General features: G+C 44.8%; 2 protein-coding genes across 11 annotated transcripts in view; one reads left to right on the forward strand and one right to left on the reverse strand.

The window, feature by feature from the left end:
* The window catches only part of FAM91A1 (family with sequence similarity 91 member A1), a 203497-nt gene that overhangs the window by 66007 nt on the left and 124046 nt on the right, over nucleotides 1-13444 (forward strand). The window lies entirely within an intron of this gene.
* The window catches only part of ANXA13 (annexin A13), a 56787-nt gene continuing 45658 nt past the window's right edge, over nucleotides 2316-13444 (reverse strand). For both annotated transcript variants that reach the window (XM_001149745.5, XM_001149806.7), the window contains 3 exons: nucleotides 10495-10570; nucleotides 6130-6242; nucleotides 2316-2881 (listed from right to left, as the gene is read on the reverse strand). In XM_001149745.5, the coding sequence (XP_001149745.1) occupies nucleotides 2762-2881; nucleotides 6130-6242; nucleotides 10495-10570 (309 nt within the window). In that variant the 3' untranslated portion in view covers nucleotides 2316-2761. The remainder of the gene's footprint in view (nucleotides 2882-6129; nucleotides 6243-10494; nucleotides 10571-13444) is intronic.

Consider the following 13444-nt stretch of genomic DNA (forward strand, 5'->3'; position numbering starts at 1 on the left):
ACTGAGCTTGGTTCTAGCAAATAATTTTTTATGTATTAAAGTTTATAATGATGGCAATGACTATTAAGTAGATAAACCAGGATGTTGAAGACACTGATGTTAACATAACTTCTTAATATGTCCATCACTGTTTTATAGCAACTAAAAAGACAATTATGGCATCTATCCTTAACTGACTGGGCTGTTTGTTATATGTTGATCACACCCCAAATGGTGTGAATGAGATTGTGCTACTTAGTAGTGTCAGGCACAAATAATCAGCCAATGAATGATAACTATGATTATTGGACCAAGGTGTTCAGGTTCTCTTGACAGATCCCTCTATGTCTAGCAGCCACTGAAGTGATTTCCCAAAGCCCAGATGTGATCATGTTCTTCGCTTAAACATCTCCAATGACTGCTGTTGCCCAGAGGACCAAACTCATGCTTGGCAGGCAGAACCATGGCTGATGTGGTTCAAACCTATTTTCACAGCTGCTTTGCCTGCCTGCCAGGGCCATTCCTTTCTTTCCACACATCTGTGCCCCAGGAGAACGGATTTCACCTCTCCCTGAACACACCCTGCCCACTCAGGCTTCTCCAGCCTCTGCTTGTGCCCTTCTTCCTTTATTTTTCTGGAGAGCTTCTATGCATTCTTTAAAACCCAGCACAAATGCATCTCTGGGAAGTGTTCCCCAGTTCCCCATGCAGAGCTGTGTGTTCTCTCTTCTTACTCATAGGTAGAGCCCTTTACCTGCTTGATATGGTTTGGCTCTGCGTCCCCATCCAAATCTCATCTTGAATTGTAATCCCCATGTGTCGAGGGAGGGACCTGCTGGGAGGTGATTAGATCATGGGGGGAGTTTCCCCCATGCTGTTCTTATGATAGTGAGTGAGTTCTCACAAGATCTGATGGTTTAAAAGTGTGGCACTTCCCCTCCCCCATCGCTCCTGCCACCATGTAACACGTGCTTTGCTTCCCCTTTACCTTCTGCCATGATTGTAAGTTTCCTGAGACCTCCCCAGCCAGGTGGAAATGTGAGTCAATTAAACCCATTTTCTTTATAAATTACCCAGTCTCAGGTAGTTCTTTACTGCAGTGTGAAAATGAACAGTGTGAAAATGAACAAATATACTGCTCTTATTAATGCACTTACAGCATTCTATTGAATAAAAGAGACATTATTGACCTGGGAATGAACTGCACCAAGGGGAGTCAGTGTTCTACTTGTCTTTGTATCCTCAGAGCACAGCACAGTGATTGGCAGATAGTAGGGAATTAAGCAGATGAATGAATACAGACCCATTCCCATGTACTTCAACTGATTTTTCCAATAAAGGCAGTTAGTAGCATGATTCCTGGTGTCAGCCAGCCCTGGATTGAAATGCTAGTTGACATGGTTTGGCTCTTATGTCACCACCCAAATCTCATCACAAATTGTAATCCTCACGTGTCAATTGTAATCCCCAGGAAAGACCTGGTGGGAGGTGATTGGATCATGGGGTCTGTGTCCCCCATGCTGTTCTCGTCACAGTGAGGGCGTTCTCATGAGATCTGATGGTTTTATAAGTGGCTCTTCCCCCTTCACTCACCACTCTTTCTTTCCTGCTGCCACATAAGACGTGCCTCCTCCCCTTCCACCATGATTGTAAGTTTCCTGAGGCCTCCCCAGCCCTGCGGAACTGTGAGTCACTTAAACCTCTTTTCTTTATAAATTACCCAGTCTTGGTAATTTTTTACCGGTAATTATAGCAGTGTGAAAACAGCACTTGTAAATGAATTTAGATAGGTTACTTAATGTGTCAGTTTCCTCAACTGATAATTGGGAGTAATATTAACCACATAGAGCTGTGGGGAGGATTAAGAATGAAATTGGACTACTCAGTGTCAGGCACAAATTATCAGCCAATGAATGACAACTATGATTATTGGGCCAAAGTGTCCAGGTTCTCTTGAGAGATCCCTCTATGTCTAGCAACACATGGCTATGAGACTAAAGTTTTGGAACACAGAATCTATTGGTGTGGAATCAATTCACTTCAGAGGTAGACCATTGATCTTGATCTTGCTGGCACTTTGCTCAGCTTAATTGTATTTGAAGATCAGATGGAAGACTCAAGTGGGTCAAATGTCTAGAGAAGAAAACCCAGTTAAACCAGGTAGCAGATTAGGGAATTTTACCCTTAGTTACAGTTTACAAAAGCAAATGAATTGTTTCCTTATGACTAGCCTTGATTAGTGACCACTAAAAAAATATAGGTTTGAATTTCACAAGTCATACATTTCCAAGAGAAGAGCCCAAACTTATCAAGACAATCTTTGGAAAAGCAGCTGATAGAGGCATAATCCACAACTTTAATTAACAATGAGGCTTTCAAATTGAACACACAGAAGGAAAATTAATAAATTGTTTCATTTTGTCTTTCCTGTACCTTACTTGTGTGATGCATATCCTTCTAAATGTGCCATTACAAATGCGTGGTTTTTTCATCAACTGCTGATTTCATTAGTGTTTAGAAAACATCCAGTTACCATGCTAAAAGAAAGTGAAGAGGCAGCCTAGATGCTTGCTAAGCCAGAGTTCAAGGTGCCCTGACCACGCATCTTAACGTTACTGCCCTTAACTTAAACAGCTTGGCCTGGCTGCGCCACTTAAGCTGCCAAGAAAGTAATCCGGGACTCTTAAGGGTTTTCGTGCGGGAGTCTCGTTTGCAAGTTTGATTTGGAATGTGCTCTTGACAAAGGCGGTTCCACCCTGTGTTCCTATTGCCCTGGCTTGGCTCAGTGCAAGAGGGCTACTAGCAGTTTCCGGAAGTCCCCGGAGGTATCTGAGCGAACCATGTCAGAGAGAGACTTCTGATACTTCTCTTGGAACTTTGCTTTGATCCCCTGAAGGTCCACCTGTAGAAAAAATAACAGCAATGGAGATAAGAACATTTATGGTGTGTTCACAAACAGTGGGCACTGTTCTACACATGTTATACTCATTTGCTCATTCATGCCTTAAAACAGCCCTTGAGATAGGGCTTTATTTCCTATCATTATTTCCTTTATCACATTATTTCAATTTTGTGATCAGGAAAGGGAAGGCAGAGGTCAATTCCCCAAAGGTTGCAGAGGTGTCCACGTGTGTGTGTGTTCCACTAAAACTCTTGAATTTCTTTTTTTTTTTTTTTTTTTTGAGACAGAGCTTCGCTCTTGTTGCCGAGGCTGGAGTGCAATGGTGCAGTCTCGGCTCACTGCAATCTCCGCCTCCTGGGTTCAAGTGATTGTCCTGCCTCAGCCCCCCAAGTAGCTGGGATTACAGTCAACCACCATGCCTGGCTAATTTTTTTCTGTATTTTTAGTAGAGACGGGGGTTTCATCATATTGGCCAGACTGGTCTCGAACTCGTGACCTCAGCTGATCTACCCACCTCAGCTCCCAGAGTGCTGGGATTACAGGCGTGAGCCACCGTGCCTGGCCCTAAAACTCTTGAATTTCATACAGTTTTTACATGTTACAAAGTATTATCTTTCTTTTGAGTTTTAACATTTATTTGAAAATGAATAGCCCTAAGCTAGCAGGACTGTACACAACCTGGCAGTGAGCCTGAATTGGCCTGCAGGCTGTAGTTGGTTGACCCCTGGTATAAAATTAAGAAAATTGTCAACACAGAGATGTGGAATTAAGCAATTAAGCAGTTTTTCCCTCATACCCTGATTAGCAAGGATATTAGTACCAGTCAACACAACTCAAATCACTAGCAACTTGTAGGATTTATTTTGAATCTAATTTATTGGAAGCTTGAAAAACCCAGGTGCTAGAAGTGATGATAGGACTCAGGAGAAAAATAAATCCAAAGATTGCTCTGCCAGAAGATTCTTACAGCCTAGCAAAGGAGACGATACTTGTACCAGAAAAGATGTAATTCCAGGTGGAACATAATGGATCTCATAAAAGAAGCAGAGAACTCTTTTTAACCAGGAGTCTTTCTGTTCTTTTCTTTTTTGGCTTAGACCCTACCTTGTACTCCAGACCCAAAAAGTGTGGCTCAGGGATCTGATTCTTTCTTCTCTTGCCCCAGTGAGAGGGCTGAGCTGAGACAGTGAGAGAAATGATCAGGATGGGAGTATGTGGGGGAGTGAGGGAGAGTTTGCAGTGGATGCGGAGCAGGTGGCAGACACTACAGGAGACAGGTGGAGTCTGTCTCTCCCCCAGCCTGTGTGTCCCCCTGCTCCGCTGCTTGGCTCCTTGCCCCGTGCTGGGACACGGGCAGGAAGGTGGAGGGTGGGTAGGGATGGGGTGCACAGGGCTCTGTTCTGTGGCTTTGGGAGATTAGGAAATCTGGCCAAACTACTATATCTAGCCAGGCCCGAAGCCTTCTGAGGGAACTGCCCACATGTTGAGATGGCCCAGGACGTGTGGTTGATTCTGAGATGGGACAGAGCTTCTTGGAATAAAACACTCCGTGGGCCACGTCGGAGTGATCACGGAACCCTCACAAGCCCTTCGGATGGATCCAGTCTCTCTGGGGGTCATTTGGAATCCTGGGTCTTCTTTGTGTTCAACCTGTCCCTTTTGAGTCCCTCAAGATCTCTCATCTCTCAGTGACTTTGGCTGGAGGTCGAGTTGCTAAGAGACAGAGGGACGGACAAGGCAGAAGACCTGGAGAGAAAGGAGGGAGAGGGATTTGGAGCCATGGAGGAGAGAGGCAGAGGCATGGCAGGAGCAGAGCAGAGAGACTGGCAAAGGGAAAGAGGGGAGAGAGAGAGACATGGCCTTCAATAGAAAAAGATGAGTTGTGGAGGAGGAGAAAGGAGGGGAGGAGAAATTCCAGGAATAGAAATAAAAAAGCAAGAACCGTCTTGTTGCAAAGTTATATTTAAAAACAGTGTCAGATGTTAAGCATTATTTGTTAAGAAGCCATGGATCAGAATTTGGGTTGGTGTCCCTCCCCCTTCACCTCCCCCTTCATTTAACAACTGTTTTTTTTTTTTTTTTTTGAGGGAAGATGTCTGTGGTTTTCAAGTGCTTAGTTCCACTTCATTCCCCAAGGCTTCTCCTGCTGCCGATGAAATGCCACTTCCCCTTTATTTTGTACCACCTTCTATCTGTGGCCCCACATCCCAAAGTGTTAGCTGTGACCTTTTTTTTTTTTTTTTGAGACCGAGTCTCGCTCTGTTACTCAGACTGGAGTGCAGTGGCACCATCTTGGCTCACTGCAACCTCCACCTTCTGGGTTCAAGCAATTCTCATGCCTCAGCCTCCTGAGTAGCTGGGACTACAAGTGTGTGCCACCATGCCCAGCTAATTTTTGTATTTTTAGTAGTGACGGGGTTTCACCACGTTGGCCAGGCCGGTCTCGAACTCCTGACCTCAGGCGATCCACCCACCTCGGCCTCCCAAAGTGCTGGGATTACAGGCATGAGCCATTGCACCCGACCAGCTGTGATCTTGACGGCTGCTCCCAAGCCGTTGGCTCTTCCTCTCCCTTCTCTTTCTTATACACACACATTCTCCGAGAGCAAGCACAAATTGGCTTTTAGGGGGTGAAAAAGCCCTTAATTTTTTTATGTATAAAGCACTGATATCCACATGGTATATAAACAGATTTGTAGTATTATCTCTGGTGTTAACATTTCTTGGGGGGAAGGGATGGCAATGAAGAAACACGTGTCTAAAAAGGTTCCTTAGAACAGCAATAGTTTTTAAAAAGATTGAGAACCATTGCCTTATGCTGATGTGCTTGCTTCTGCAGTGTGTTCAGGTAAGGAAAGGCCTCACTCAGGAATTCAGAAATCATTCTCTTTTTGTTCCTGCTGCTGGTTGACCTCTTTCAAGTGTGTTTGTTTTGTCTTCCTTAACATGGAGCCATGCATAGCTGCAGCCCCTGAGAACCGCTCGACAGGGTTGCCTCTGCGCCCCTCCACGAGCTCTCCAGAGCCACAGAGGGCAAAAAAAGAAGCAACGATCATTATTGTATTTTTATAAAAAGAAACAGATTGAAGCAGAGCACAATGTCTTCTGCAAATTCTGGGAAGGCAAGGGGCCGTCTCTGTTTTACTTTTTCTGTAAATAGGCCCTTAATAGAAACTACTTGTTGATGACATCAGTGGTGGAAAAAAGAGAAGTTGCAGCCGCCTCTTTGGAGTCGGAGTGTGTCTTACCTCGGCCCTGGTCACGATTATGCGAATCAACGTCTCCTCATCGGTCCCCGCACCCTTCATCGACTTGTACAGACGTTCAGCAAAATAGCCCTCACAATCCTGGGCACATCTCACTGGGCAGGACAAAGGAAAAGAGAATGTGAGGCTTTCACGTTTTGTGGAATGACCCTGGGACCCCCCTAAATGTCACCTGGCTGCCCTTCGAGCTGACTGGATGGTGAGGCAGAGGTGTGAAAGGAGCTGACTTGACACCGTTGCGAAATGAGATTTGGAAGATTCCCTGGTCAGAGCACCTGGAATCTTCAAGCATAGCTCCCCTCCTGTCCCCTAAAGACCCTCTAGAGGAGAGCTGTGGCATCTTCGGGCCCTCCCGGCCACGTCCATGATTCTCGTTATTTCCCAGCAGAAATAACTTTCCCTATCGAGTGAAATCTCTGGTGCTGTCCTAGGGTTCTGAAGGGAAACAGATTGGCCAGCAACCTTCTGGAACAAAACTTCATCATCTTGACAATGTATCCAGTTGGACAGCCGCCTGCTCTCCTATGCTCAACAACCTCCCTACTCTTTGTTTTTCCTCACTGGGGTTGTTTTGTAAGCCTCATCTCTGAACCTTTTCCAGGTTCCCCACGATCTTTTGGTTTGCAATCCGGGATGTGGACTTCATGAAATGTTTGATCCTTTTTAAAGATCACTTTCCTACGATGCTGCTATTTGCTCTTTCCTGGCTTCCCCTTGCCTTCCAGCTTTGATCTATCCACAGCTTAATGAAGCGTGGTCTCTATTCATCAAGCAGGTGACAGGGTGCATCTCTTCTCCTGGGAATAAATCATTCCTTCCCCTCCTCCCAGGCTCATATGAATCCATCATGGCTAACACGTTAGAGGAAAAAAAAATATTTGCCCTTTAGGCTGTTAACATTTCTCTAGAACACTTGATGATGTTAGTGATTAACAGTAAGTGATTATTTCAGCATAAATGTGGAATGTGCAAACTTACTATGTCCCATAATGGGGCTGTTGTTGTCTAGGGGACTGTATGTGTGATTGATGCTTATAAGCAGGGGAGAGGAGCAGAGTTCGGGAAGGAGAGTCTAGTTTGGGGACCAGCTGCCTTTCACAGGCCATGTGGCAGCTGTCACAGTTTCAGTGGAAAAGAAAATCGCACTGGAAAAGAAACGATGTCTGGCCTCTTTCTCCTGAGAACAACCCAAAAGCTGCTGGATTGGTGGTTCAGGGGAAACTTGCACGCTATTCTGGGGAGTAGCATATTCAAGACTTACTGTGATCCCCAGACAATTTGAGCTAATGAGCACCACAAAGTTTTCCTGAAAATCCTCTTCCATACAGCGCGGCTTAATGTGGGGATCATTGTCTGCCTGAAGTCACTGTGTTCCACTCCTGCACAGGGGTCTTCTCCCTTGACATTCCTTCTACATGATATTTCAGGAAGAAAACTCAACATTTCTCCTGTCTATAATCTATGCTTGGGGAACAACCTCTGTTGTTAGCAGCAGCAGGAATCTCTCAAAAGGCTGGGCAGGGATAGCCAAAGAAGATGTGGAATAAAATTATTCACTGCAGCCAGGCATGGTGGCTCACACCTGTAATCCCAGCGCTTTGGGAGGCCAAGGTGGGTGGATCATTTGAAGTCAGGAGTTCGAGACCAGCCTGGCCAACATGGTGAAACTCCGTCTCTACTAATAACATAAAAATTAGCCAGGCTTGGTAATCCCAGTTACTTGAGAAGCTGAGGCATGAGAACCACTTGAACCCGGGAGGCAGAGGTTGCAGTAAGCCAAGATTGCACCACTGCACTCTAACCTGGGTGACAGAGTGAAACTGTGTCTTAAAAAAAAAAAAAAAAGAAAGAAAGAAAGAAAGAAAAAAACCTCTTCACAGCAAATGGCAGGAAGGGCAGCCAGCCTGGTGCTCTATATCTTGCTCCCCTTTGCCTTCAGAGTGAGTTCCTGAACTTCAGTGAGTATAACACAGTCACTTGGACAGTTTGTAAAAGTGTGGCTTCCCAGACTCCCTTCCTGGAGGTTCTCAGTGGGAACCTGGAGTGGGGCCCAGGAACCTGCATTGTAACAGGTGATTCCAAGGTAGGGGGTCCATAGACCTCACTTTGAGAAATGCTGCTCCAGAGGCTGGATGTGGTGGGAGCCATTTGACCTCACCCCCTGCTCCTAGATGTTAGTCATAAACTGGCATCGCTATAAGTTAGGTGGGAGCGGGGTGAGAAGTGTCTAGAAAATAGTCATGAAGCCGTATTCTGTTATTTGTGTGGCTTATTCTCAAGGTCTTTTCTAATCACTTTTTTTCGCTACCACTGGAGTACAGCTCTCTCTTAGACTGTGTGGTCCTCATGAAGCCGTATTCTGTTATTTGTGTGGCTTATTCTCAAGGTCTTTTCTAATCACTTTTTTTCACTACCACTGGAGTACAGCTCTCTCTTAGACTGTGTGGTCCTCAACCCCAGGGACTTGGCTTTTCTGTCATCTCTACCATCTTTGCTCTTTGTTTTTTTATCTTTATCTTTAGCCTAATCTGTTGATTGTACCCACCAGCTTAAAATCCACCATGAGCTTTAGGCTCCTTAAGAGCAAGAACTGGCCTTATTTACCTCCTTTTCCCACACCCAGCACAAACCCTGGGCCCAGGCAGGTGCTGAATAAATGTTAAATCATTGAATAGTTGTAATACCATCTTCTGACTGCACTCTGGTGTTTTCCTGATTCTCACACTGCAAGTATAGCAAGCAAGGACGTACAGCCTCAGAACCAGGCCGTGAGTAGATCCTATTATCTACTCAAGACTCTTCTTAATTATGCCTAGTGTTCCATTATTGGAATGTTAAGCTTGTAGGAGTTATTTATATCCTACTGCTCAAGGTCATCGCCAAGGTCTGAATTTTTCACACATGTCTGCAATTCAAAAAATTGCAACCTCCGGCATAAATGGCTTAAGGCCCTAAGCACAGTCACTTATACCAGGGCTCGTGTATATATCCAGTGTGGGTCATGAGTAACACCAGGGATTTTTAGGCCTCCGGATATCACAGCAGAGGTCTTGCTCATTGAATGCAAAATAAGGATGGATTAAAAAAAATCAATTGCTGACATTGTTCAAAAAAACCCCAAAGAAACCAAACAAAAGAGTTTGGCAACTGGAGCACATTTTTTAACTTCCAGGGCTGCTTATTTGGTTCTTCCTCTTCTGAGAACAGGTCTCTCCATTCCTTCTGCCATTTGGGTTGGTGCCCTGGATTCCTCACCACAGGACTGTGGACAATGGACAATGCCTTCATTCCAGGGCTTGCAGAAAGAAAGAAGGAGCCTGTCAGACACAGCTCCATGCCCATCTCTCTGCTATTTCCTGCCTTTGGGCAACACCTGGAGAGGAGGTCCTGGGGTTTGGTTGGCACAATCAGGATCTGATCTCCCTCCCCTCTCTTTCCAAACAAACTTCATTCTTTGAAAACATTGAAAGGAACCAAATGGAAAAGGAAACCTGTGAGCTATCAGGCTGCCTGAAACTGGATAACAGTCTAGGTTGTTGACAGGTGCCCTCAGGGACCCATGGTGTTAGTGGGTGATATGGTGTGGCTGTGTCCCCACCCAAATCTCATCTTGAATTATAGCTCCCACAATTCCCACATGTTGTGGGAGGGACCCAGTGGGAGATAATTCAATCATGGGAGTGGTTTCCTCTCATATGGTTCTCATGGTAGTGAATAAGTTTCACGAGATTTGATGATTTTATAAGGGGTTTCCTCTTTTGCTTGGGTCTTATTCTCCCTTGTCTGCCACCATGTAAGCTGTGCCTTCCGTCTTCAGCCATGATTGTGAGGCCTCCCCAGGCACGTGGAACTGTGAGTCCATTAAGCATCTTTTTCTTTATAAATTACCCCATCTTGGCTATGTCTTTATCAGCAGCATGAAAACGGACTAATACAGCAGGACTGCAATGGATGCTGTGGTGTGCCACTCAGATGCCCTATTCAGGATCGAGGCAGTCATTCACAGCTGAGTCCCTCCCCAGGAATTTCCCTCCAAGGGAGAGAGCTGGCTTGCCCAAAGTTGCACTGCTCCCCTGGTACAGCCAGTGTTACATGACTGTTTGATGTGGGGTGCAAAAGCCTGGCCCCCTTGCTCCACCTTGGACATCTCAGCTTCCAAGCTTCCTGTGGGATCAGCAACGCCCCTGTTGCAACTACATCACAGTCACTATCTCTCTTGCTCAGTGCTGCTTAGACGTGTTGACCCCCAAAAGCTATTCCCTCAAATCTTCCTACACACAAACCTCTGTCTGAGTCTGGTTCCAGGCAGCCCAACCTAAGACAGGAGCTCTCCCAACTTTACTTTACCGAGAGTTAAATAGGCCTTCTGCAAGTCGCCTGATGTTTCTTCCTCAATGGCTTCTTCTATGTCTTTGCCAATGAGCTGCAGCGAAAACCAAAATCAACTGTTATTCCAGGTTTGCCTTTGACCTTAGGACTCTTGGGGTTGTTCCTCTACAAAAAGCACTAAAGTTTACTAGATTTAGTCCTGTGGCTTCAGGGAACTCCTAGCCCGACTCTTGCCTTGTAGGATTGGAGTGTTTGCCACCCATTCGAGAGAGGGCTCTCGTTGCTGAGGAGTCAGTCTAGATTTGACTCCTAATGGATTTGACCTTAGTGCCACTCCCTCAACCTCAATTTCCTCATCTGTAAAATTTGGGAGTGGAGAAACAATTAATATATAATATATATTATAATATATAATTAATATATAATGTATACTATAATCATAGATTTTTTTTTTAACATTGATGTGTAGTTTAGTTCCCATGTGTTCTTCACCCTTTCCAGTTTCAATTTCCCAGGAGGCTGTGGTTATGATCATCTGACATGCACCTCCATCCTCTCCCTTGTCTTGGGACCAGGGACTTAGTCACAGTTTGAGTGAAATAAGTAGGCATGGTGAAGTTCATGATAACAACTTGATCTAAAGCTCCTGAGAGGGTGGGTCTGCAAGGGCTGGGAGCCGGGGGTGCTGACCACATCAAAATGCCACTTGTCTTCACTCTGGGGTGATTCCAAATAATCCTATATTCACCACTGGCTCACATATTGCTCTGGGCAGCATTACACATTAGGTTTCTTTCTAAATATTTACAGAAGCTGAAGTTCAGAGTAAATTGTGACTATCCTTAACACAAATACTGCCCGGGCCAAGCTCAGGGCAGGCACATAAAGAGAAAGGAGAATGCTTTGCTGGGTTTGGAGAAATGCAATTAAGCATTAGAAACACTGAAATTTCTTTCTTAGAAATTATCTTTTGAGGATATGACACAATTGATTCTATAAATAATTGGGGACTTTGAGTATGCACCAGTGGAGTTTATGTGGTTTATTTTGAAAACACAGGTAAACAAAATGTTCTTTGTGATGTAAGCACAATATATGTCGGGGGAGGAACTGTGTCCAGATTTAATGAAGCCCTGTTGCTTGATCTCCTAGTCATTGTTTGCGTATCTGGAGGCCTTGGTGTGTGGCAATAGAAACCAGATTAGAAGAGTGGGGGAACTGTCCCTTCCTTAGCTGCCCCCAGTCTTTTTTGGGTTTGATGTAGGAGTCATTATTTTGGAAGGGATTGGTATCCCTTTCCCAGAAACAAGGTTCTTGTTCTGTAGACTGAGATCATACTTCAAGAGAACATTTTGTTCACACAGGTCTTGTTTACTTTAAAAAATCCTCACATTAAACCATTTTCCATTTCTATTGTTAATACCAGGCTAGAGCAGGGATTTTAAATTTTCTGTAGAATCTCAGCCTACAAAACAGATGAAAGCAGAAAGCAGAGCTGTACTGGGAGGCGGGAGGTGGGCTCCTTTCCCTTGCCATTGGCATCTATACCGTGTTTTTGCCCTCTCAGGTTTTTTCCTTGCACAACTCCAGGAGGCGCTATTCACACACTGCAACAAGAAGGTACTGCCCTGTCTGCTTCCTGCCCCACCCTACTCCTGGTAGCTGCTGAGGCATCTCCGTGGGACACAATCTGAAACAATGGTCTGGCCCAAGCTGTTGGGACTGTACTTTGGATACTTCTCACTTCAGTTACTGCAACATGATTCTTAGGGGCTCTTTGTACAGAAACAGATTTTCTGATCTCAGTAGAAAAACACATTATAAGGGTAGATTCCAAACAAGTCTCTAAGACTCTAGTTAAACAGGCAGCAATGCCTGCAGGGAGGTTATTAGAGGAGCAGGGGAGACATTTCTTTCTTTGAAAATCGGTTTCCCCAAATGGACGGCACGCTGACAGCAGAGCCCTCTGTGCTCTGGCACTGACTATAGCAGTTAGAGGGCTGAAGCCTCTGGCGTGGAATGAAGAACATGTACAGGGGAGGAGCAAAGGGTGAGGCACGCAGTGAGGTGGCAGCAAAGTGGGCTATGGGTATGCATACCTACTGTTTATGCTGAGCCCTGTTTGGGGACTTTACTTTGGTTTTATAGCTATATAAGTCTTTCATATTTGGTAATATTGGGGACTGTAATAATCCTGCATGATGCAGAAGTTTGGGAAACTGTTGCGTGGCCTGGGATTGCTGGGAGTGTCAGAAGTTAAGACTCAGGCTTAGAGCATAAATAAATGGCAAAACCCTGAGTTTCTGTGCTGAAAATTAAAATTCAACCCTAAGCCAGGACGACTCATGCCACATAAGAAACTCCAGTGATCTCAGACTAGCATCTCTGTGCTTTTGGTCAGAAGCCATCAGAAAAATCATAGAACCAGTGTCTAAGAGCAGGCTGAACTCTAAAAACATCAGCAATAAATATCAAGAATGACACTTGAGCAAGGCTTTTGAAATGGATGAATAGATAGCATTTTAGAGCTGGTTTCATGTAAAGAATCATCAAATCCATAGATTACCTTATTGTACATATAAGCTTTAGCCCTGATTTTTGGCACTGTCTGTTCACCCAGGGAGATGCCTGACAATTGCTAATGTTCATTGAATGCCTACTGCATGCCAGGGACTAACTGCTTATTTCTGTTAACTCATTTAATCCTTATTAACCCTATGAAGTAGGTACTATTATCCCTATTTTACAGTTTGGGAAACCGAGGCACAGAACCCTTAATAACTTGCACAAGGACATACAGCTGTAGCCTAAAGCGGACTTCTTAAACTGTAATATACATTAAAATCACCTGGAACACCTGCTCTAACACAGATGGTCAGGCCCTAGCCCCGGGGAATCTGATTCAGTAGGTCTGGTGGGGACTGAGAATTCTCAATTTAAACAAATTCTCAAGTGATGCTGATGGTGC

This window comes from Pan troglodytes, chromosome 7, assembly GCF_028858775.2.
Source record: "Pan troglodytes isolate AG18354 chromosome 7, NHGRI_mPanTro3-v2.0_pri, whole genome shotgun sequence".
In the NCBI taxonomy this organism is placed as follows: Eukaryota; Metazoa; Chordata; class Mammalia; order Primates; family Hominidae; genus Pan; species Pan troglodytes.